Here is a 26,130-nt window from a genome sequence, read left to right as displayed (position 1 = left end):
AGGGGCGACTTGAACACAAAGCTATGAAGTGAAGTGAAGGGAGGGGAATGAGGAGGGGGTGGGGAGGGGGCTGGCCCGTGGGTGGATAAGTCGAAGTGTGGCGCTTAAGCCTTGGGCGCCACACTTTACATGGTGTGACGCCTGAGGCTTAGGCGTCGCCCTGCCTGAGGGGTGGGGCCAGCTGTGCCAGGTGGCCGGGCGTGTGGCGCCGACGTCTTAGGCATCACACAGTGTAGTGTGGCGCCTAGGTGTCGGGCGCCACACGAAAGGGTCAGTTGGGTGAATTTTTTCCGTTCAGGTTCACTTCGTGAGTTCTTTCGCTCCAGAGGTCATTTTTGTCAATTTTGCTACCCTTGTAGCCACGCACCAGGTTGGCGCCTCTCCGACCCCTGTAGCTGACCACACGGTGTAGGTGTACCTCATTGGGGTGCAAAGTCAAAAGGCAGACACATCCAGTCCCATCCAGCAGCTGATGTCGGTCACTAGCGCGGTCGTGCGCATTTAGTGACACGCAGATTCTCCGGTTCCTTTGGCAAAGAAGGAATCGCTTTACGGGAGGTGGTACTCCTCGGGCAACGCTCCGATGAGTGCTTGTCGGGGGGACAGAGCCTCATCAAACAAGAAATGGTCCTTCGCACAGCAAGACAACACGGTGTACCTTGTTGGGTGCCACTGTCTCGGCCCAGTCTCCACCGGTCCATGGTAACTATACCTGAAGCCGCCACTCTGACATCCACCCTGACCTCGAGGCCATGCACTAGGAATAGGATGACATACGACACTGTCCCCCACATGGCCAATACCAGCACCCTTTGACAACGAGATCCGCAGCTACCACTCCGACTTCCACGCAGCCGTGAGGCCGCGCACCACCCCAGTAGATGACTCTCAAACCAAGACCACTCCAAATCAATGCCTCCAAGGACCATGACGCCGAAGCGTCGTGAGCATCCGCTCTAGGAACCTGGGGCAAGGGTTTCCCTCGAGGTACGAGAGGGAAGGGTCTAGCCCTGAGACGGCAAGCCTCCAAGAAGGTGTGCGATGACCACACGTGTCGACATTATCTACTCCGGCCAGTGTCACAGCAAGGCCTTCTCGCGAACCTGCACACGAGATCCACCGCTCACCAGAACCACCACCATTCCACCGGAGCCCTGAGCCCTTAGGCAGAGCAGCCCTGTCGTCGACACCTGCACCATGCAAAGCGGCCGACCTCACAACCCCAAATGTCACAACAGCTAGATACGGCCACATCTGGCCAAAATCCACAGCACGTGCATCAGCAGCCAACCACCAGCCATCGTCAGGCGTCCCCAATGCGACCGGGGTCAACGAACCGCCAACGAGGACAGACTCCTCCAAGCCCCAACCACGACGATGCCCAAGTAGCTATCACGGTCGTCATTGCTGAAGAAGAGGTCTGGGGTCGCCGCCCCACCGTCCAAACACCTGCGGCCGCTCAGCTCGCACCCCCCCCCCCCACACACACACACACACACACACACAAACCACCACGGCCACCCAACAAGCACGGCCTCCCGATGCAGCCTCGCACCTCAGCGCCTTGTCAAGTCCTCGCCAATCTGCATCTAACGCTGCCCTTACACCACCTCACCTCCTTCTTGCGCCAGCAACATCAACACATCACAGAGGTAGTCGTCCCTTGCAAGCTCCGACGGGTCCACACCTACCAGCTCCAAAGACGAGAGAACCACCGCTCGCAACAAAGACGGGTGTAATCCGCTCGCAACAAAGACTCTCCACACACGCACAGAATGCCAAATCCACCGATCACACCTCCCTACACGCATCCACCCATGTCACCTCGTCAACAAGCTTCGGCCCTCAATGCTACCCACGTCCACGCCAGAATGCCAAATCCACCGATCACACCTCCCTACACGCCCTAACACGCTCGCGCGGCATCTAAAGCAAAGACGCATGCATCCTTACACCCCTCTTGCCTCGCCCAAAACCACACAATGCCGCCTCGAAGCGCCTCCCGCCGCCACGCCCACAAGCACCGCACGAGGGAAGGCCTCAACGCCACGACCACTACCATACAGGTGAGGTTGTCATCGCGCTATCAATACAACAAGAGTAGCAACCACATGTGGTGGCCCTTCTCAAAGAGTCCAACCCCATCAAGGCTTGACAAGACAATAAACCGGTTCAGTTAAACCAACGCTCTATTCTTTTAACATTGCAGTACAATGTATGGACAAAATGATCACACTTAACACCTTCATTTGTCAAAAGGGACAAAAATGACACATAAGAAGAAAATGTACACTTACTATCAAATGGGGAAGAAAAAATTGTTTTGGGACAAATAAGAAAGTGAATTTCAAGGAGTGCCAAATAAGAATTCTCTCAAATATCCGAGGGACATGGTTATTTCATAACAGATGCTCAAATTGATTTCAAATTTTGGCTTAGACGACAGCAACAGTTAAGATAAAAGTTCATCTAGACTCCAGAAAACACAAAAACACAATCGCATCAACTGGAGGCTCCGGCCCTCTGCATATAGGTACCTAAAATGGAGACCATGCTTCAGCTTTACATCTTAAATGCCCTTCTCCTGGAACTGTCTTCGGCCATATCCGTGTCTTCCGAAAGTACAATTTCCACGTCCCTGGTATCCCTTTTTAATACATTGCCTAACTTCGCAACTGCTTCGGTCTGCTGTTGCAATGCCTATTTTGTGCAGTTAAATAATTCTCAACTTGACAGAAGACCAGGCCATAAAAATGGACGGACAAGGATTAAAACCCACGGCCCTTACCTCAAGAAGCTCAGAAACATTCTGCTTATCGACTTTGGTTGAATTCGGAATATAGATGGGACCACTAGCGCAGCCGGTGCTTGCAAGAAGACGTGAGGTTGAAAGAAGATTATAAGCTCTCTTCGATAGATCACCGCCGGTTCCTTTTATCTTTTTACGGAAGATTCAAATAATTAAAATCCATAATCAACCAAATGAGAACTAATAGACAGGAAAAAGAAAACTAACCTGCTTTATTATAGCAACCAATCTTTCATATAAATCGGCTTCCTCTTTCATTAATGGAACACGAAAACCCCGGTTTTCCAGCGCCTCCACTATTCTCATGATCTTTATCAAGGGTTAAAAAATATATAACGGTCAGATACAGACATGAATAATGAATTTAAATTTCCTATGCACATTTTTAGTTATGAAAAAAGGAGAGGAAATATCACCCTTAGGAGGCGCCTCTCAATAACAAGCTCTTGATGCTTCAACCGTTGGATCCAGGGATATGTGTCAGCTTGGAAATGTCTTTGCAGCTACAGTTGAGTCTTTTTTATGCAAGATATTGACTCCTGGACAAATAAATGAAAATGCCACGATATGATTATACCTTCTTAACATTGGAGTGGGTCATGCTCAATCTTTCAGTATCTGAAACAAGAACTTCATCTTGGAGCTGCACAGAAGGAACAAGGGCTATAGTAAACAGATCTTGTCAAATGTCACACTGTAACCAACATAATTAAATCTGTCTGATCCACGAGCAAAACATGAATGACCACACTATAACCCACGCATTACATCTTTCTGATTTGCATGAGGGTATTTCACAAGCAAAACATGAATGACCACACTGTAATCCACGCATTACATCTGTCTGATCCACGAGCAAAACATGAATGACCACACTGTAACCCACGCATTATATCTGTCTGATCTACATGAGGACATTTCCTTGTATGCCTAGAACCCTGGATACGTGCTAGAAAAAACATACTCCGTCGTCTACTAATACAAGGCCACTTCATGTGTATGTCTAACTTTGACCATTAATTTTATCAACAAAATGTGAGTTCTATGCCATAAGTGTTAGGAAAGCAACTTATCTATATTGAAGGCCCAAGGGGCATATATATATATCATATGACTTGAGGTGCAACGAAAGTAAACATAGACTAATAAGGACTCCTAGACTAATACTAATAGACTAATAAGGACTCCTAGACTAATACTAATACTTCCTAACACCCCCCCCCCCTTCTCAAATGCAAAGCGTATGTAATAGCATTGCATTTGAAGAAGTGTAATACTAAAATGATAATCCAAATCCGCGTCTTGAGAGTGTCGTCGTAGCATGAAGAGTCTTCAAAACTTGTCAAGTCGCCGAAGGAGAAAACGAAGAGATGGCACATCAGAGGTAGACACCGCATCACTTGAAGATACAAGATAAGTATCAAGAGAAGATGGGTTGTCAAAAGAAGATGGCACATCAAGAGAATAAAACATTGTGCAGAAAAATCATAGTCCACGACAACCGACGGCAAAAGAAGCTCGGCGGTTAAGGCACGATGAACATAGATTGACAATGCAAAAGAAGTCCAGAAAATCCTATAGAAAACAACAAGGGCAAGTAGGCCACAAAAGTTGCATAAAAAGGATCAGAACCGGAGAAAAGCAGACGGACTAAGGTATGGTGGACTCGCATGGCATGAGAAAACACAAAATATCAACGGATTTGGTGGACGCAACGGAAAACAAAGAAAACTAGAAAACACACACTAGATTAGGGATGATGGCAGCGGAAGAGAAAAAATAATATCATGGCGGCGAAGGCCAATTCCAACTAGAGTGTGCGTGAGACGGTCCTGACTGTGTAGAAGGTGGTTGCTCAGTGCGGGAAGCCTGAGTCACAATTCCAGCAGTACCCGTCGAGGAAGAACCTGAAGCAGCGAGCAGAACCTTAAGTCTCAGAATATCCTGCTCAGTCAAAGCGATGGCTGAAGCTGTCGAGGTAGATGACGAAGTCTCTGTAGATGATGATTGCGTCTGGCGCAAGTGTTTCTTCGTCATGTAGCAGTGGGACTCAATCTGACCATCATTTTTGCAGTAGCCACAATGTGGACGGGGGCGACCTGAGTCTCCAGAAGGAGTGGACAAGAGCGGTGGAGCACTCGAGTGAGAAAGGGTTGGTGCAGCAGGTGGCGTAGAAGTAGCCCGAGCAGCGAGCACCGAGGGAACCTCCAGTAAAGCAGCACCACGTAAGCGAGTCTCCTCAGCACGAATCTCAAAAAGCGCCTCCATGAGAGAAATACGGCCACGAGCAAACAACTGAGCACGCCGGGGCTCAAACTCCTTACGGAGCCGAGACAGGAACTCGTAGACGCGATGAAACTCCAAGTTGGTCTGGACAACCTAGCAACAGGGGCAAGTACGACAACCAGCAGTGCGGAGAGAATCGAGCTGGCGCCAGATAGCAGAACTCTGTGCATAGAAGCCATCAACGGTAGAGTCACTCTGCTGAAGAGCATGCTCCTGACGAACCACAGAGAGATATAAGGCATCACCAGAGGGCGCATAGCGCTGACGAAGGCGAGTCCACATCTCAAAGGCAGTAGGAAGGCCCAAAAACTCATAGGCAAACTGAGGCAGAACGCTAGCGGTGAGAACAGTTGCAGCACGAGCATCATCATCAAGCCACTGGGTGTAAGCTGACAGAGCACCATGATACGTCTGAAGAGCCTCCTCATAAGCCAAAGCCTTCTCATCATAAGCACGGATAGCGACCTCATCAGCAAGCTTAGTTGTATCCTTTGCGGCCTGAGAAGCATCCGCAGGAAGAGCCGGTGGGGTGGGAGCCACGGGAGGAACCGGGCATGGCGTGTTAGACCTTTCAGCCTGAGCATTGATAGTTGTGGATGACACTAGGAGAGTTGGGACAATTTTCGTTGGTTTATTTCTCACACAATGCCATGCCAACCTGAGGGGTTGGGGATACATATTTATAGGCTGCTAGCCAGCCAAGCATATGCTAAGATGCTAGTCTAAGATGCTGCTAAGATGCTAGTCTAAGATGCTGTCCTAACTGTCAGTCCTTGATGGTCAAGGATTCTGTCCTAACAGCCACAAGGACCATGTGCTGCAGCCCCACAAAGGACTATGTGCTGTTAGGACAGAATCCTTGACCATCAAGGACTGGCAGTTAGGATAGCATCTTAGACTAGCATCTTAGCATATGCTTGGCTGGCTAGCAGCCTATAAATATGTATCCCCAACCCCTCAGGTTGGCATGGCATTGTGTGAGAAATAAACCAACGAAAATTGTCCCAACTCTCCTAGTGTCATCCACAACTATCAATGCTCAGGCTGAAAGGTCTAACAGGTGGTACCAGAGCCTCGTTATCTTGTACCCTGAGCATTTCCTGCTCACCTCCTCTCTCACCGGGAGCTGAGCAGCCTAAGCCGGTAGCAGCAGCTGCTCCGACTGCCCCTAGTTACCTCCCTCCTTCCGGACTGTCGAGCAGCAGCTCGTCAGCAACAGCCTCCTCTTCACGCAACAGGCCCCCTGCAGCGAGCCATGTCTGCAGGTTGCTCTCAGCACACGGCTACCTCAAGCATACGGCGCCGGCAGGAGGCCGAGCGCGCCGTGGCAGAGGAGCGTGAGCGAGCAGCTGTAGCAGCAGCTGCTGCGGCAGCAAGGGTGTCGAGGCTGGCTGCAGCGGAGCTGGCAGCAGCCAGAGCGGAGGTAGAAGCAGCAGCAGCGGAGGCAGCACGTGAGGCTACGGCGGACGCCAAGGCACTCCACGGCGGCTCCGGCAGCTCCAACGGCTCCGCGCTTGCGGACGACGGCGCCGACGCAGACCGCGCCAAAGTGGCGCAAGAGCGGACGGCGCAGTGGGCAGCCGAGCACGCCCGCGCTCCAGATGGAGGTGCGCACGGCGACGGCGGCTGCAACGACCAGGACCGCGGCCTCTACGAGGTCCAGACTGTGGTCAGGGATGTTGGTCCCAATGTTGGGTGGCCTACCCTCACTAAAACCAACTACGTCGAGTGGGCCCCGATCATGAAGATCAGGCTCCAGGTGCGGCGCCTGTGGGAGGCAGTCTAGGACAGCAACATCGACCACCAAGAAGATCGACGGGCGCTGGACGCCCTCATCGCCGCAGTCCCGCCCGAGATGCAGTTCTCACTTTCCAACAAGCGGACTGCCAAGGAGGCTTGGGACGCCATCGCCGCGGCACGCATCGGCAGCGACCGTGCTCGTAAGTCCACACTGCAGGCACTTCGTAAGGAGTGGGAGAGCCTGGCTTTCAAGCCAGGTGAGGACGTTGATGACTTTGCTCTCCGTCTCAACACTCTGCTGCAGAAGATGGTGAAGTCCGGCGATGCCACCTACACCGAGGAGAGAGATGTCGAGAAGCTTTTCCGGTGCATTCCCGAGAAGTACAGGCAGATGGCTCGCTCGATCGAGTCTTTGTTGGACCTCTCCACGATGACGATCGAGGAGGCGATAGGTCGCCTCAAGGTCGTCGACACCGACGAGCCACAGCCTCCCTCGGGGCCCATTACCACCGGCGGGAAGCTGCTCCTAACTCGGGAGCAGTGGGATGCCAGCCTTGGTGACAAGAAGAAGGGGGAGCCTTCTTCCACGACGGGCGGCCGCAAGCGCGGCAAGCAGCGCAAGGCGCGAAGGGGCGGCAAGGCACAAGGACGTGCCGAAGGTGACGCCCGCGGAGGCGCCAAGGACGGCGTCGCTGGCAAGCCCAAGCCGGCACAGGACAACAGCTGCCACAACTGTGGCCGGCTTGGCCATTGGGCCAATGAGTGTCGACAACCACGACAAGGCCAGGCTCATGTCGCACAGGCGGAGGAGGAGGAGACGGTTCTGTTCATGGCGCATGCAAGCATCGAGCTACCTTCAGCGACACCAGTCGCAAAGGCTCTCCTCCACCTCGACGAGCCAAAAGCACACGCTCTTCTCGGCGATGGCTCCGGGAAGGACAAGACTGCAGGGTGGTGCCTCGATACCGGCGCCACCCACCACATGACCGGTCGAAGGGAATTCTTCGCCGAGCTCGACTTCGACGCGCGAGGCTCCGTCAAGTTTGGGGATGCCTCAGCTGTGGAAATTAAGGGTGTCGGCTCCGTCATCTTCACCACCAAGACGGGAGAGCACCGACTGCTCACCGGTGTCTACTACATCCCCGCGCTAAGGAACTCCATCATCAGCTTGGGACAGCTGGATGAGAACGGCTCACGCGTGCTGATTGAGCATGGGGTCCTACGCATCTGGGATCGCCAGCGTCGCCTTCTCGCCAAGGTACCCAGAGGTGAAAATCGACTCTGCGTCCTTGATGTGCAGGTGGCACAACTGGTCTGTCTCGCTGTACGTCGGCACGACGAGGCGTGGCAATGGCATGAGCGCTTTGGGCACCTTCATTTTAAGGCCCTGAAGCGTCTAAGTGCCAAGGAGATGGTGCGAGGCCTGCCATGCCTCGACCATGTGGAGCAGTTCTGCGATATCTGTGTGCTGACAAAGCAGAGACGACTCCCCTTTCCCCAGCAGGCGAGTTTTCGGGCCAAGGAGAGGCTGAAGCTCGTGCACGGAGATCTGTGCGGCCCGGTGACGCCAGCCACACCAGGAGGTCGACGCTACTTCCTGTTGCTCGTGGGCGACCTCTCTCGCTACATGTGGGTGATGGTCCTCGGCAGTAAGGGAGAGGCGGCGGACGCCATCAGGCGCGCGCAGGTTGCTGTAGAGGCGGAGAGCGGCCTCAAACTGCGCGTGTTGCGCACTGACAACGGCGGCGAATTCACGACGGCTGAATTCGCGTCGTACTGCGCTGATGAGGGCATCCAGCGCCACTACTCCGCGCCGTACAGCCCGCAGCAAAACGGCGTCGTCGAGCGGCGCAACCAGACGGTTCTGGGGATGGCTCGGGCTCTCCTCAAGCAGAGAGGGATGCCGGCTGTTTTCTGGGGAGAGGCGGTGCTAACGGCCGTCTACATCCTCAACCGCTCGCCTACTAAGGCACTCGACGGCAGGACGCCGTACGAGGCCTGGCATGGGCGGAAGCCGGCGGTCTCCCACTTGCGGGTCTTTGGCTGCCTTGCGTTCGCCAAAGAGCTCAGCCACATCGGCAAGCTCGACGACAGGAGTACTCCGGGAGTCTTCATCGGCTATGCGGACGGCTCAAAGGCCTACCGCATCCTCGAACCAAAGACACAGCGTGTGCGCACGGCGCAAGACGTCGTGTTCAACGAAGGGCGAGGGTGGAAATGGGACAAGGCGGTGGACGACGGCTCGACGCCGATGTATGACGACTTCATTGTCGAGTACGTCCACTTCAAGGAAGCTGGGGGAGCAACCAGCTCCTCTTCGCCGAGCACGTCTACCCCAGCCCCCAAAACTACATCGACTCCGGTGCCTGCTACGCCGACGGCACCACAACCAGCGACGCCGCATACTCCAGCCCCGACAGTCACCACTCCGGGCTCGTCTTCATCAGCACCAGCTCACGCAGAGCACAACCCGATGAAGTTCGCTTCCCCGCTCACTCACGACGAGGAGCGCATCGACGCGTATCATAGCGGCGAATCGCTGCGGTATCGTACGATGGATAATCTACTCGGCGACCAGCCGGTGCCGGGACTGGTGCCACGCGACCTGGAGGTGCAGCTACAACTCGCGTGTGAGGACGGCGAACCTCGGTCCTTTGCAGAGGCCGAGAGAGACGCGGCATGGCGCGTCGCGATGCAGTTGGAGATGGATGCGGTCGAGCAGAACCGCACCTGGGAGCTCGCTGACCTCCCTCGTGGTCACCGCGCAATGACCCTTAAATGGGTGTTCAAGTTGAAGAGGGATGGAGCCGGCGCCATCATCAAGCACAAGGCTCGCTTGGTGGCCCGAGGTTTCTTGCAGCAGGAAGGAGTCGACTTCGACGACGCTTTCGCTCCCGTGGCACGGATGGAGTCCGTGTGACTTCTCCTTGCGCTAGCTGCCCAGGAGGGCTGGCGTGTCCATCACATGGATGTCAAGTCGGCATTCCTCAACGGCGACTTGAAGGAGGAAGTCTATGTGCATCAGCCACCAGGATTTGCGATCCCCGACCAGGAGGGCAAGGTACTCCGCTTGCGTAAGGCTCTCTACGGCCTACGACAGGCACCTAGGGCGTGGAACGCCAAGTTGGACTCCACGCTAAAGAAGATGGGCTTCGAGCAAAGCCCGCATGAGGCGGCCGTCTACCGACGGGGCAGTGGAGGAAATGCCCTGCTGGTGGGCGTCTATGTTGACGACTTGGTGATCACCGGCATCAAAGATGCAGAGGTGGCGGCGTTCAAGGAAGACATGAAGGCCACCTTCCAGATGAGTGATTTGGGGCTCCTCTCCTTCTATCTAGGCATCGAGGTGCACCAGGATCACTCCAGGATCGCGCTTCGACAGTCCGCCTACGCCAAGCGCATCGTTGAGCTAGCTGGGCTCACCGACTGCCACCCAGCTCTCACTCCGATGGAGGAGAGGCTGAAACTGAGCCGCGACAGCACGACGGAGGAAGTCGACGCTACGCAATACCGACGCCTTGTGGGGAGCCTTCGCTACCTCGCCCACACACGGCCGGACTTGGCATTCTCCGTGGGCTATGTTAGTCGGTTCATGGAGCGACCGACGTCGGAGCACCAGCAGGTAGTGAAGAGGATCGTCCGCTACGTGGCAGGGACACTCGACCACGGCCTCCACTACCCTAGGTGTCCGGGGTGGCACACTTCGTCGGGTACAGCGACAGCGACCATGCCGGCAACATCGACACCAGGAAGAGCACGAGCAGGATCCTCTTCTTCCTCGGCAAAAAAGATGGCGGACAGCAGACCTCGCCAGAAAGAACACCCAGAGACGGATGCAACGCATGTGAATGCGCATAAAGCCAATGAACTCGGTGTAGTTACTACCATCGAAGAGCACCGAACAACGAGGGACAGCAACATAGCCGGATGCACAGACATTTTTTCTTTTACTTTTTTTACTTCTTTTTTTTTTGAACTCAGTCAGCGTGCCGCGTCCGCGTCTGACAGCAGGATTGGAGACGACGTGGTATGGTGAGATGAGGAGTCAGATCTGGCGGAGCCGTCTGATGGAAATTGCCTCGATCTGGAGATGGTAATCACGTCAGCTGGGAACAGCCTTGATCTGCTGATGGGAACACGTCCCTGCTGATGGAACACGTCCGCTGGGAACAGCCTGCTGATGGAACACGTCCGTTGGGAACAGCCTGCTGATGGAACACGTCCCTGCTGATGGAACACGTCCGCTGGGAACAGCCGCGATCTGTGGATGGGAACCACGTCCGCTGGGAACCGCTCGATCGGGAGGCTCACGAGGCACGGGAGGAACCGCCTCGATCGGACCGCTTCGATCTGGCGAGCGACGGGAGGGACCGCTCGATCTGGCGAGCCACGGGAGGGAACCTCGATCTGGCGAGGCCGAATCCAGCAGGAGCGGTGACAGGCGAGACCGAGAGCTTCGAGCGGGACGGGCTGACGCAGTCGATCCGATCCTGACGGGCTGAAGGATTCGAGCGCGACCAGCGCGATCCGGCGGGACCAGGAGGGTTTGAGCGGGGCCTGCGGGAGCAGACGAGAAGGAGGACTCGATCGAGACGAACGGGAGATCGAGGACGAGATTGGATAGAAGCACGAGTTGCGCGTGCGGAAAAAAAACCTAGGGCTCCAATACCATGTTAGGAAAGCAACTTATCTATATTGAAGGCCCAAGGGGCATATATATATTACATATGACTTGAGGTGCGAGGAAAGTAAACATAGACTAATAAGGACTCCTAGACTAATACTAATAGACTAATAAGGACTCCTAGACTAATACTAATACTTCCTAACAATAAGAAGTATGCCATTGATGCACATTTGAAAGACTTTCCAAAAATATATTTTTTATGACATACAAACCATATTTTCTTGACCAAAATTATAAGTTAAAGTTTGACACGAAAACAAAGTGGTTGTGTATAAAAATGGAGGGCGTACAAGTAATAGCTGCCTTATGACTGCTAAGAAAACAGAACTGGCCTGAAGTACAGCAAACAATCAAGACAACCCACAAATTGTTCAACTACTGCTGTTAGGTAAATAATAATAATACAAATAGTTCAGACAAGACATTTTGGTTGGAGGTAATATTCCCTCAGCCTGGCAGGTTTATCATCCACCCAGTACTCATAACCAAACGGGTGTATGAGAGTCAAAAAGTTGGATGATCGAAACACATTCCTCTTTATCCCTCCAACCAAATGGACCCTATGTGAGGAAGGAACAGGAAAAATACGACATGGGGCAGTAAGCAACTAAGGTAAGCAGAAATTCAGCAGGATCAAGTTTACAAATAAGCATGTCAATCACTGGAGCAGCAAATGCCCTATGTTCCATCTTTTAAAGCACATGTTGTAATAATATGCATATCTATTATACTTTGTACATAATAAAGGCGTCACTATTCAATTCTGAAGTTACCATAAATGACATTCAAATTTGATAAATGAATGCTCAGAAAGGTTCTCAAAATACATATTCATGCAAAATATCAGGCTCCCTTCATAGAGAAAGGAGGATAACACAGAGTGATGGATAACATCAAAATAAATGGAATTCTTTCTTTTCCTGAGTTCCTTTTCAGATACTCTTGACTCTACATTTCGTATTTTGGTATACAAGACAGAAAAAAAAACAATTTTACAGACTTAGGTAAGCTTTTGTAATTTTGCAGAATTTTATTATCCATAAATTGTAAACCTACTATGAAGTCCACATCTGTAGTTTTTCAAGGTTTTAAATGATAAACCTTTGAATATTGTTGTATTGCTAGTTGATGAACACTAATGTTGCATCAAACAAATTGTAGAATTCATCAAAAAAATCAAGTAGGAAAAGCAACAATACTGATGAAGAACAACAAAGAAAAACAGAAGTCAAATCAATTTTGAATTATTCTACACACTTCTAATCCATTTTAGATAAGTTGATCCTTAAGTCATAGGTTGTTGTTGTTTTTTGGCAAACGTCCCTGCTAATATATGATATATGGGAGTGGGCAAAAGACTACAGAGTTACAACCACATCACACAAAGTCGCATGCCTGAAGAAAAAGAAAACTACAATGAAGCCTCATCCTGATTAGAGGACACCGCATCCTCCAAGCGTCCAAGTGGTTGGAGACGTGTTGTTGTATTTGTTTTCCTATCATATGAGGATAATGAGTCTTCTAGCTATGAGTAGAAGTTGAACCTTAAGTAATGTTCTAGAGCCTTCTAGCTATAAGTAGAAGTTGAGATGTGAAGGCTTCCCAAAGACACATAAATAGAGGTCCTCACCTCTAGTTTGTATCCAGCCTATGTACCCACTATTAGGACAGGGTTATGCTGTGTGTGGTTACCATATTGTATAGGAACATCTTCGCGTATTTCCCTCTTGTGTATATGTACTGGTTGTTGGCCTTGTTCAATACAAGAAGCTCAGTTCTAACATGGTATGAGATGTCAGGCTGCTGATCAAGTAATGAGAGGTTAATGCACTGTGTGGCGTGCTGGAACTAATCTCAACGGCTCATCGCGGATCTAACGGCTAGGAATGAAGGAAGCGCTGTAGAAATTCCGACAACGCCCCTGTCGGCCGGCCACGCGTCCCTCTTCTTCCCAGTGCCGTGCGTCCCTCTCCTCCCTGGCTATAAAGCCATGTAATCCTCTTCTTTATGACTTTATGCTTATTATGTATTGGGGTTGAACCCTAGCCGCCGGTGGCGAGCTACATTGCCTTTCCTCTTTTAGTGAAATGAAATTCTCCGCTACTTCCTCTGAATTTAGCTGAAGTTCTAGTGTTTTTCGATCATACTCTGTTTCTTAGACAAGCCAGTGCTTGACAATTGGTATCAGAGGCCCAGTCCTTCCTTGACAAGGGGCCGGCGTAGAAAGAGTTCTAGATCTCAGATCGAAAGAGGTTGAAGGAGGCGGCCGGAGTGGCGAAAATCGGGTGCTGACGGGCCTTCTTCCTGGTTGCTGGAGCATCTTGCTGCAGTGGTAAAACCCCAGGCTTGAAGATCTGACCGTGGCCAGTGGGTGTGTTGCTGGTGGCGGTGTGAGCAACGGTGGGAGACTGAGCACGGTAAATTCCCTCCCTTTATCTCCCTTCGAAGTAAGCAAGGGGTGCGATCATGACTGGAGCAGCAGAATCAGCAACAACAACAGATTTGCAGCTAGTCTCTAGAGCTGGATCTGAAGACACTAAGACAAGAAAGAGATGAGGATCGAAAGGAATTTCACCAATTCCAAGCTACGGTGAACAGGAACTTCACCACCATGCAGAAGAATTTCGATAAAATTCAGGAGGTTACTGTTGGACCCAGATCCAGGTAAAGGTGATGAGGCTGATAATGCCTCGGTTCAGGGAGAGGTTGTGCAGAAGGACAACCCTGTTGGATCACCTCAAGTAGCACCAGGGCGCCCAAAACAGCTGATTGCAGGTACACCACCATCTGTGACTATGCCTGAAAAAGCTGCTCTTGGAGGGGTAGGTACAGCAGTATTAAGGGATCAGAATGGGAGACAGTTGAACATGGATGGTATTGAAGCAACCCTACAGACATCCCAATTTTGGCACTAACAAAGCTGAAGGAATGAGTCAAACTGCAATGGCAATGAATGCTGCTCAAGTGGAGGATCTGCAGGAAATAGAAGGATATGATAACAACTATAAAAGAAGAGTAGGTACTCCAATGGACAATAGAAGAAGCCCTCTCACTGTGAAACCTGCTAAGTTGAACATGGTGGAATTTGAAGGAGAAGATCCTGAATCTTGGATACAGAATTTAGAACAGTATTTCGCTGCTGCCAGAACACCTATTGAGCACAGAACTGAATTAGCAATATCATACCTGAAAGGACCTGTTGTGCAGTGGTGGAGAGGCACTGGTTTTGCACCTGGTAACATTGCTTGGCATAAGTTCTGCTCCTTGTTGTCTGAGAGATTTTCAGTGCAGTCGGTCTGTGATATTGTCACTTCCTTCCATGCTGTCAAACAAGTAGCAACTGTGGCAAGCTATGTAGAACAGTTTGAGCACCTGATGAACATCATGAGGAGGGAAAACCCTGGGATTCCCAATGAATATTATGTAACTAGCTTTATAGCTGGCCTACAACCTTACATCAAAAGTCACGTGGAGTGTTTCAAACCCAAAGATATGCAGACTGCTGTGTGGTATGCCAGGAGAATGGAAAAGGCACAACCACCATCTGTAGTGGTTCAGACAAAGCCCTACTTTCAGCAAGCTAAGAGGCGGGTGAATTTTGATCAACCAACTGGTCAGAGTGGCACATCTCCTATAGCAAAAGGTACAATTATTCAGCAGGCTAAACAAAACCAAGTTTGTTACAAATGCAGAGAACCATGGGTTCCAGGACACAGACAGGTGTGCAAGATGAGCCAGAAAGCACAGGTTCAAGCCCTACTAAGTCAGAAGGTGGAAAGTTCAGATGTGATCTTTGTTACAGACTTTGAGGATCCTGACTTGGAAACACAGGAGGCACCATCCCCAAAAATTGTATTGCAAGTTTCAGTACATGCTGCTCATGGCTTCAGCTCTGTCAAGAACACATTCATCCTGTCAGTGAAGATTGGAGAGGCGACAGCTACTGCCTTGGTAGACAGTGGAAGTACTGCTACATTTGTGTCACCTGAAATCGCTAGTAAAATGTCCATTGCACCTACAGCTAACACTAAGGTCAAAGTGGTAGTAGCTAGTGGAGAAGTACTATGGAATGAGTTTACTGTCAGAAACTGTCCTTATGAGATTCAGGGCAGTGCATTTTGTGACAGTTTCAGAGTCCTCAAGTTAACTGGGTATGACATGGTATTGGGAGTGGATTGGCTAAAGAAGTATAGTCCAGTTCAAATGGACTTTATTAAGATGGAATTGAAAATTGCAGGCACACAAGGCCAAGTGATAACATTTGTGGATGAAGCTGTTCCCTTGGAAAAAATTACTGAGAGCAAGGAAAACACCAGTAAATTAATGGAACAAGCTGTGTGTGGCTTCTTCTTGTTTCCATTATGTGGAGCAGAATATGAGCTAGCAGCAACTGAGGTACCTAATGATCTACAACCCCTCCTTCAACAGTATGAGAAGTTATTCCATGAGCCTAGTGGACTTCCCCCTAGCAGACCTGTGATCACAGAATTCCACTCATAGAAGGAGCAAAAGTGGTGAACCAGAGGCCTTACAGAGTACCACACCATCAAAAGGAGATTTTGGAGAAAATCATATTGGACCTACTGAAGAAAGGACTGATCAGGCCTAGTACTAGTCCTTTTTCTTCTCCAGTGCTGCTTGTAAAGAAGAAGGATGGGTCTTGGAGGCTTTGCACAGATTACAGGAAATTGAATTCTATCACTATCAAGAACAAATATCCAATACCTATCATTGAGGACTTATTGGATCAGCTGAAGGGAGCAAAGTATTTTTCTAAAATTGACCTGAGGAATGGGTATCATCAGATAAGAATGGCAGAAGAAGATATAGCAAAAACTGCTTTCTCTACACACATGGGACTATTTGAATATTTGGTGATGTCTTTTGGACTCACTAATAGCCCACCATCTTTCCAAGCACTGATGAACTTACTACTTGGTCTGCTAAAGTTTGTGGTGGTGTTCTTTGATGACATATTAGTGTTCAGTGTGTCATGGGATAAGCACAAGGAGCACCTTAAGCAAGTGTTTGAGATTCTGCAAGAAAACAAATTGTATGCTAAACTGGAGAAATGTTCATTTGGACAAAAAGAAGTGGAATATCTGGGCCACATCATCAATGAAGAGGGAGTGTCCACAGATCCATGCAAAATCAAGGCTGTTCAAGAATGGCATGTGCCTGCTAATGTCACTGAATTAAGAAGTTTCTTAGGCTTAAGTGGTTATTACAGGAGATTTATTCAGGGGTATGGAATAATCTGCAGACCCTTATTTGATTGCTTGAAGAAGAATGCATTTGATTGGCAGGAGGAACAAACCAAAGCATTTGAAGCCCTGAAGCAGAAGCTGACTAACACCCTTGTGTTGGCCCTGCCTGATTTCACAAAGCCCTTCATTCTGGAAACTGATGCTAGTGGTTATGGCTTGGGAGCTGTCTTAATGCAAGAAGGAAGACCCCTCTCTTACTTTAGCAAGGCAATTGGTTCAAAAGCTGCAGCTATGTCTACATATGATAAGGAGGCTCTAGCAATCATTGAGGCAGTAAAAAAATGGAAGCATTATTTTGCAGCTACTGCTTTAGTAATCAGGACAGACCAAGAGAGCCTCAAGTATATCCAAGACCAGAAAATTACTGAAGGCATTCAGCATAAACTCTTGTTGAGCTATTGGGATACAACTTTACTATTGAGTACAGAAAAGGGAAGGAGAACAGAGTTGATGATGCTTTATCTAGAGTGAAACATAAACTTTCTACTTTGATAGCCACAGCTGCTTCACCTACTTGGGTCAAGGAAGTTATTAAGAGCTATGGAAATGATGACAAGATCAAGGAGTTGATTGCTGCCTGTGTCGTAGACAAGGAAAACAGCACTGCTTATTCTTTCAGCAATGGAATCCTGAGATACAAAAGTAAAATTGTAGCAGGGAGAACTACTGATCTGAGACAAGAGATAATGAACGTGTTCCATAGTTCAGAATTGGGAGGACATTCTGGAGAAAGGGCTACTTATCAAAGAGTCAAGTTAGTATTTCACTGGTCAGGATTAAAGCAAGATGTTATTGTGTTTGTTAAAAACTGTCCTGTGTGCCAGGTTAACAAAGCAGAGCATACACCTTACCCTGGGTTGCTGGAACCTCTCCCAGTTCCTGATTTTGCTTGGGCACACATAAGCATGGACTTTGTGGAAGGATTGCTTGTGTCTGAGAACAAGGACCTAATTCTGGTGGTGGTGGATAGGTTCACTAAATATGCTCACTTCATAGCTATGAAGCATCCCATTTCAGTCCAGTCAGTAGCTAGAGCTTTTTCTGACAATGTGTTCAAACTACATGGAATGCCTATGGTCATTGTTACTGACAAAGATAGAATATTCACAAGCAACTTGTGGCAACAGCTGTTTAAATCTATGAAGGTGAAACTCCACATGAGTACAAGCTACCATCCTCAAACTGATGGTCAAACTGAAAGGGTAAATCAGTGTTTGGAAAATTACCTCAGGTGCATGTGCTTTCAACAGCCTAGAAAATGGCATGGGTGGTTGGCCCTGGCAGAATGGTGGTATAATACTTGTTACCACACATCATTGCAAATGACTCCATTTCAAGCTCTATATGGATTTCCTCCCCCAATGGTAGCTGAGTCAGCACTGCCTGATTCTATATGGGAAGAAAATGACAATCTGATGCAGAACAGGGAGTTGGCAATAGAAGTGATCAAGCAAAACCTCAGTAAAGCACAGGCTAGAATGAAGGAGTATGCTTATCAGAAGAGGAAGGAAAGAGAATTCCTAGTTGGAGGCATGGTCTACTTAAAGCTTCAGCCTTATAGACACACTTCTCTCAGTTTGCATAAACATCTCGAATTACATTCCAAGTTCTATGGCCCATTTAGAGTGTTGGAAAGAGTGGGCAAACATGCCTACAAGTTACTGCTTCCAGAAGGGTGTCAGCTACATCACACCTTCCATGTGAGCCAACTAAAGAAGCACATAGGCCAGCATGTTGTGCCATCTCCCCAGTTGCCCCTGGTGAATTCAGATGGAACCATCAGGAGGGAGCCTGAAGCTGTGCTGGACAGAAAGCTAGTTCCTAGGCGCCAAGGTGATATAAGCATCCCTGTGGTTCGTTGGCTGATCAAGTGGGTTAATATGCCAGTCGAAGAAGCTACTTGGGAAGATGCAGCCTTCATTCAGAAGGTTTTTCCTGCATTTCAAGCTTGAGGACAAGCTCAATCTCAATTGGGGGGTATTGTCAGGCTGCTGATCAAGTAATGAGAGGTTAATGCACTGTGTGGCGTGTCGGAACTAATCTCAACGGCTCATCGCGGATCTAACGGCTAGGAATGAAGGAAGCGTTGTGGAAATTCCAACAACGCCCCTGTCGGCCGGTCGCGCGTCCCTCTTCTTCCCAGTGTCGCGCGTTCCTCTCCTCCCTGGCTATAAAGCCATGTAATCCTCTTCTTTATGACGTTATGCTTATTATGTATTGGGGTTGAACCCTAGCCGCCGGTGGCGAGCTACATTGCCTTTCCTCTTTCAGTGAAATGAAATTCTCCGCTACTTCCTCTGAATTTAGCTGAAGTTCTAGTGTTTTTCGATCATACTCTGTTTCTTAGACAAGCCAGTGCTTGACATAAGAGCTAGGGTTAGGTACCCAACCGCATCCTCTGGTCGCCACTGCCGGCCTTCTCTCCATCGGGCTTATCCCCTCTTCCTTCTAGGCCAAGGATGCCGCTGGCCAGGACACTGCCATTCCAAGCCCTGGAACCGTCCTTCCCACCTATGCCGCCAACCGCCTCAGCCTCTGCTTGTCTTCATCAAGCCCTTGCCGTTCCAGGTCGTAGATGTTTCAAGACTTGCTGGAATGGCGCCCTCCGCCACCACCGGAGCTGTCCAAGTCCCCTAATGGCATGTTATCTTCGACGGACAGAACTACAGGGACTGGGTGCAGCACATGAAGCTGCACGTGAGGTGCCAGATGGTCTGGGAGCGCCTCGCATGTGTTCTGCCCTGTCCTCTGCTACCCCCTCCAGCTGAGGTGGTCTTTCATGTTGATGCGGATAATACCAAGTAACGTGAGGTGCTCAACGCCTTCAAGGAGGCCACTGAAAAGTACCAGAACCAAGTCCACCTGTAAAAGCAATGGGCTATGGACAAATGATGATGCTCCAGCCTAATGTTGGTGAACAGCATGGATGTCCATCTCACAATGGATGTGGTGGCCCTTATCATTGTGTACCAGATGTGGGAGCACCTTCGCCGTCGCTACAAATCTACGGGGGATGCCATGTACCTCTTTGTTGTTCGTCAAGAGCAACAACTAAAACATGGAGGTGCTACTATGGATGACTTCTACAAGGAGATGTCGGCGGTGTGGCGCCAATTGGACTCTCTAAGAGCTGATGTTTGACACATATCGATGTTGTGTGCGGCAACAAGCTAAGCCAGAGGTTTGTCACCTCTACGACGTCCCCACTTGCCTCCGGCCAGAGTTCGAGCAAAGTCGTGCTCAGCTGTTGGCACTATTAGAGTATATATTATATAGCCATGTACCCTTTTGTATTTATCCCAATATATAAGGGGTTTCCTGGAGATAGTCCACCACCTGCACATGTATATATATCGGCCTATGGCCTCATGGGAATACAAGTTGCATATTCCTAACATGGTATCAGAGCTAAGGTCTTGAGTTTGCTTTCACAATTTATTAAAAATTGTTGGTAGCCCACCTTTGTGTCCACATAGAGGCCTCTTGAGTCATAAGTGAGTTTCGCGCGCCGTCGCTCTCTTCCGGTTGCACGTGTTGACTTGTCTTCCCCATCACACGTGAGAGGGGGTGTTACAGTATATGTGGATTGCACTAGCCCTTTCCATCAGTTCGGACTTTTGGTTGCGTTGGCTAGTGCATGAAGCTTACCATGGTATCAGAGCTAGGTCAATTTTCTGCCCGCTCCAACTCGTGCGATTGATCCGTCTCTGTGCTCCCGATCGAAGCTGGTCCTTGATCTCCCCCTGCATCGTCCCGTCGAAGCTGCCTCGTTCTCCCTCGTCCCGTCGAAGCTACTGGATCTCGCATCGAAGCCCCCAGCTGGCCCCGATCCCAGCGGCTCCGGTGGTCCCGATCCTGGCGGCGGCGCGATCTGGAATCAGACCGATTCGGCGGAGCGCAGCAGCCCCGATCCAGGCAGCGGCTCGATCTGGAATCCTAGCACGACCCACAATCGATCTGGAATCCTAGCGTGACCCGCAACCCTCGTCGATCCAGGCAGCAAAACGATATGGAATCTGCTGCTGCTTTCTGTTTTCCCTGACAGCAGCCCCCACTCGTCAATCCAGGCAGCAAATCGATCCAAGCGACGGCTCAATCTCGATTCTCCTGCTGCTGCCTTCCGGTTCCCCTGCTGCATCGGCCAATTCCGCTGCTGGACATCTCTGCTGGCCATCAGCTCACCGTTCGGCCTCGGCTCTGTAAACAGTTGTCCGCTGGATCCCGTCGCCACCAGCTCCCGATCTCGTCGCCCCCCCCCCCTGCTGCCTGATTTCGTCGAATCTCGCCAGATTCTCCTGTCTCAACGTGATCTCTGCTGAGTAAAAAAATAACTACTGCATCGGGCTATGTTGTTGTCCCTCGTTGTCCGATGATCTCCGATGGTACTAACTACACCGAGTTCATTGACTTCATGCGCATTCACATGCGTGGCATCCGTCTCTGGGGTGTTCTTTCTGGCGAGATCTGTTGTCCGCCACGTCCAATTCCTCTATGATGAGAAGGTTTCGACTTATGATGAGAAGGTTTCGACTTATGATGAGGCCTCTATGATGAGAAGGCTTTGACTTATGATGAGAAGGTTTCGACTTATGAGGAGGCTCTTCGGGTGTATCATGGATGTATCATAGATGACTTCTCTCGTTACACATGGATTTATTTCATGACTTCTCGTAGTGAGGCGTTGTCTATTTATAAGCGTTTTGCTGCCATGGTTCACACTCAGTTCTCTTCACCCATTCGTGTGTTTCGTGCTGACTCCGCTCGCGAGTATATCTCTAAGATGTTGCGTGGTGTTCTTGCTGAGCAAGGGACTCTCTCTCAATTCTCTTGTCCTGGTGCTCATGCTCAAAATGGCGTGGCTGAGCGAAAGCATCGTCATCTTCTTGAGACGGCTCGTGCATTGATGATTGATGCCTCTCTCCCGCCTCATTTTTGGGCTGAAGCCGTCTCCACCTCCACCTATCTCAACAATCTACAGCCTTCCGCTGCTCTACAGAGTGGTGTTCCTTTCGAGCGTCTTTTTGATCGTTCTCCCGATTATTCGATGCTTCGCTTGTTTGGTTGTGTTTGCTATGTTCTTCTTGCCCCTCGCGAACGCACCAAACTGACCGCTCAATCTGTTGAGTGTGTCTTTTTAGGCTATAGTGATGAGCATAAGGGCTATCGTTGTTGGGATCCTATCAGTTGTCGGATGCGTTTCTCTCGGGATGTGACTTTCGATGAGTCTCGTCCCTTCTACCCACGCCCATCTTCCTCAACCTTTTCCGTGGAGGATATATCTTTCCTCACTTTTCCTGACACACCTATCACCCCCATCGAGCCTTTGCCTATTCATTCCGCTCCCTTTGCTTCTCCACCTCTTGTCGATTTGCCGCCACCATCTTCCACGGTCTCCTCGCCTAGCATGTCATCAGATTCCGCACCTTCATCTACGGTGACTTCTTCGTAGCCACCCCCCGATTCTACCTTGGTGATTCCTCCTTGCATTGTTCCTTCTTTTCCTCAATGTTACACTCGTCGTTCACGTCCTGTAGATGCCTCTGTGGATGTGTCGTCATCCTCCTCTCAGCCTACCTATGGCTTGCGTTCTCGTCCTCGTCCGCCTGTTGATCGCTTTGGATTTCCCACTGTTGGTGCTGCTGTTCTTGAGCCGACTTCTTATCGTCAGGCTGTTGTTCATCCTGAATGGCAGTTTGCGATGGTTGAGGAGATTGCTGCTCTTGAACGCACTGGTACGTGGGATCTTGTTTCCCTTCCTCCCGGAGTTCGTCCCATCACTTGTAAGTGGGTCTACAAGGTTAAGACTCGCTCTGATGGTTCTCTTGAGCGTTATAAAGCTCGTCTTGTGGCTCATGGTTTTCATCAGGAGCATGGTCGTGATTATGACGAGACTTTTGCTCATGTGGCCCATATGACCACTGTTCGTACACTTCTTGCCGTGGCCTCTGCACGCCACTGGTCTATATCTTAGCTTGATGTTAAGAATGCCTTTCTTAATGATGAGCTGTGTGAGGAGGTGTACTTGCAGCCACCACCTGGGTATTCTGTTCCTGATGGCATGGTATGTCATCTTCGTCGCTCTTTTATGGCCTTAAGCAAGCCCCCCGCGCCTGGTTTGAGCGTTTTGCCTCTGTGGTGACTGTCGCTGGTTTTTCAGCAAGTGCTCAGGATCCAGCCTTGTTTATTCACCTTTCTCCTCGTGGTCGGACTCTTCTGCTTCTCCATATTGATGACATGATCATCACTGGGGATGACCCCGAGTATATTGCCTTTGTAAAAGCCCGTCTTAGCGAGCAGTTTCTTATGTCTGATCTTGGACTTCTTCGCTACTTTCTTGGGATTGAAGTCTCTTCTACCTCTGATGGCTTTTTTATATCCCAGGAAAAGTATATACAGGATCTTCTTGCTCGTGCTGCTCTTACTGATGAGCGCACTGTTGAGACTCCCATGGAGCTCAATGTTCACCTCCGTGATACTGATGGTGATTCCCTGCCTGACCCGACGCGTTATCGTCATCTTGTTGGCAGTCTTGTCTATCTAGCTGTCACTCCTCCGGATATCTCTTATCCGGTTCATATTCTGAGTCAGTTCGTCTCCGCTCCCACCTTGATTCACTATAGTCATCTCTTTGGTGTTCTTCGATATCTTCGAGGCACGATTTCTCACCGTCTATTCTTTCCTCGCTTCAGTTCTTTACAGCTTCAGGCCTATTCGGATGCTACATGGGCTAGTGATCCTTCAGATCGCCGTTCACTTTCTGCTTACTGTGTTTTTCTTGGTGGTTCTCTCATTGCCTGGAAGACGAAGAAACAGATTGCAGTTTCCCGTTCAAGTGCAGAGGCTGAGTTGCGAGCGATGGCTCTGTTGACGGTAGAGGCGACTTGGTTACGTTAGTTACTTCAAGATTTTGGTGTTTCTATCACTACACCGACTCTGCTCTTCTCTAACAGTACAGGTGCTATTAGCATTGCGCGCGATCCTATGAAGCATGAGCTCACCAAGCATATTGGTGTTGATGCTTTCTATGTGCGCTGGTGTGCAGGATCAGGTTATTGCTCTTCAGTATGTGCCTTCCGAGTTACAGTTGGCGGATTTTCTGACGAAGGCCCAGACTAGAGCACGGCATGGCTTCTATCTCTCCAAACTCAGTGTTGTTCATCCACCATGAGTTTGAGGGGGGGTGTTAGAGTATATATTATATAGCCGTGTACCCTTTTGTATTTATCCCAATATATAAGGGGTTTCCTGCATATAGTCCACCACCTTTACATGTATATATATCGGCCTATGGCCTCATGGGAATACAAGTTGCATATTCCTAACAGGCACGCCATCCTCGGCTCTCTATTATGGAGGACCTTGTTGAGGTGCGCCCCGAAGAACTTCATCTACGCACACCAGTCGAACATCACCGCCCTTTTTACTTCAGCTATCACCTCCAGCACATCCTGCGCTCAGTGGCATCATCGACGGGGTCACATTTTTGGCTCTCGCTTGTCTTCTTTGGTTAGGACTGTTGTTCTGGGGTCTGTCTCCAGTGATAATTCACTGAATTGTACGGGTTTAAGCTTGGCAAGTTGTTGAACCGGTATGGGCTATTTGGCCCATCTCACTTAAGCCCAGAAGGCCCAGCCCTTGTGATGACCTAAAAGGAGGAGCTCCCGGTCCTCCCTGGAGAGTAAGTCGCTAGACACACAAGGTGTTCTCACGTAGTGAACTAGAGGAACCAAGAAGAGTCTGTAGGTACCCTACTCTCTCTCTCCCTGATTCAACATGGCATCAGAGGCCTGGGATGGCGGGGCCTGAGGTAGCGACGGCGACGGCGACACGGCCGGTGGGGTCCGGCGAGGCGGAGACGGGGACCTGGAAGAGCCTCTCGTGAGGAGAGGCTGCACGGGCGACAGGGCGACGGCTGGGGCTGGTTCTTGCTGCCCGGACCTCTTCTCCCCCTCTGTTCTGCTTCGTTTCGGGAGGAGGAAAGGCAGCTGCATCTGGAGCGATTGTTGCCTCTCAAGGAGGAAAGGAGGAGAGAGGAGGAAGAGCAGGGAAGGTAGCTGCAGGAAGAGGAGGTGCTGCGTGCTCTGCTGACTACCACTGCATCTGGAGCGGCTGCGGCCTCTCAAGGAGGAAAGGAGGAGAGAGGAGGAAGAGCAGGGAAGGTAGCTGCAGGAAGAGGTGTTGCGTGCTCTGCTGACTACTGCTGCATCTGGAGCGGCTGCGGACTCTCAAGGAGGAAAGGAGGAGAGAGGAGGAAGAGCAGGGAAGGTAGCTGCAGGAAGAGGAGGTGATGCGTGCTCTGCTGACTACTGCTGCCTGCTGCTGTGGGCTGCTGCGTTGCTGTGGCAGAGAAGGGGAGAAGAGAAGACTGTAGCTGCCTGAAGCTGAGTTTGTTGTTGGTCTGCTGTCCTGCTGCTGAGGAAAGAGAAGCGGTGCAGTGTTGTGCTGCTGATTGAAAGGGAAGTGGAGACTGCTGTTCTGCTGGAGGAGTGTGGCTGGTGCTTGCTGTTGATCTGCTTCTGTTGTGTGCTGCGTGGAGCTGCTGCTAGCCAGAGGGAGAACAGGAGACCGTGACTGAAATGAGAGGGAGAAAGAGGCAGCAACTGGAGGTGGTTGCAGAAGAAAAAATGAGAGGGAAAAAGAGGCAGCGGCTGGAGGTGGTTGCAGAAGTAGAGGAGAAATACAGCATGTCTGTGGCAGAAACTAAGAAGACTGAAATGGCGAATGAATTGGAGAGCCTCAAGAGGAAGGTGGAGGAAATCCAGGCTGACAAGAAAACAGCTGAGGGGTTGACACATGAGAAGGAGGCTCAGACCGTTAAGTTGAGGGCTGAGTTGGAGGAGCTCCACGCTTTCATATCACGCATGAAGTTTGCAGGAGGCAGAGGCAGAGGCAAAGATGATGCTGCCTATGGAGATTGTGCTGATTGGGCCTCCACTGATGAAGATAATCCAGAAAAGGCGTCTCTTGCCACTAATGAGAATGGTCCAGAATGGGTTCTAGACTCTGGGGCATCTAAGCATGTTGCGGGTAAATCCAGTGTGTTTAAATCTTACAATAAGCATCCTCCTACTCACAAGGGCACTATACAAACTGCCGATGGTACGAAGAAGCCTGTCATAGGGGTTGGCACAGTACAATGTACTTCGAGCATCTCCCTATCCTCAGTTTTACATGTGCCAGCTTTTCCTGTCAACTTGGTCTCGGTGAGCGCTCTCATTGATCAAATAGATTGTCGTGTGATTCTTGACAAGTTTGGTTGCTTGATTGAAGAGCGACAGACGGGGCAGACGGTTGGGACTGGCACCAGGCATAGGGGGCTCTGGTATATGGACCAGGAGGTG

The 26,130-nt window shown here is 50.2% G+C and overlaps 2 protein-coding genes across 2 annotated transcripts in view; one reads left to right on the top strand and one right to left on the bottom strand.

The window, feature by feature from the left end:
- Positions 1-1,583: 1,583 nt before the first annotated feature.
- On the top strand, positions 1,584-18,008 carry LOC123426089. Its single transcript, XM_045109865.1, has 2 exons — positions 1,584-2,066; positions 13,322-18,008. The coding sequence occupies exon 2, from the start codon at positions 14,394-14,396 to the stop codon at positions 16,020-16,022; it is 1,629 nt and encodes a 542-aa protein (XP_044965800.1). The 5' UTR covers positions 1,584-2,066; positions 13,322-14,393; the 3' UTR covers positions 16,023-18,008.
- The window catches only part of LOC123426090 (nuclear pore complex protein NUP54), a 32,439-nt gene continuing 8,480 nt past the window's right edge, over positions 2,172-26,130 (bottom strand). The window contains exons 5-9 of the mRNA XM_045109866.1: positions 3,387-3,452; positions 3,226-3,312; positions 3,017-3,118; positions 2,789-2,938; positions 2,172-2,700 (exon numbers count right to left, since the gene is read on the bottom strand). Of these exons, the coding sequence (XP_044965801.1) occupies positions 2,563-2,700; positions 2,789-2,938; positions 3,017-3,118; positions 3,226-3,312; positions 3,387-3,452 (543 nt within the window). The 3' untranslated portion in view covers positions 2,172-2,562. The remainder of the gene's footprint in view (positions 2,701-2,788; positions 2,939-3,016; positions 3,119-3,225; positions 3,313-3,386; positions 3,453-26,130) is intronic.

The sequence above is a fragment of the Hordeum vulgare genome, chromosome 2H, assembly GCF_904849725.1.
Source record: "Hordeum vulgare subsp. vulgare chromosome 2H, MorexV3_pseudomolecules_assembly, whole genome shotgun sequence".
Classification (NCBI taxonomy): domain Eukaryota; kingdom Viridiplantae; phylum Streptophyta; class Magnoliopsida; order Poales; family Poaceae; genus Hordeum; species Hordeum vulgare.
Note: the sequence above shows the minus strand (reverse complement) of the source record. Positions and strands in the feature narration are given on the sequence as shown.

Bases quoted from the DNA above. Each gene is read 5' to 3' on its own strand.
- LOC123426089 (XM_045109865.1), top strand. From the start codon at position 14,394: ATGGTATTGAAGCAACCCTACAGACATCCCAATTTTGGCACTAACAAA.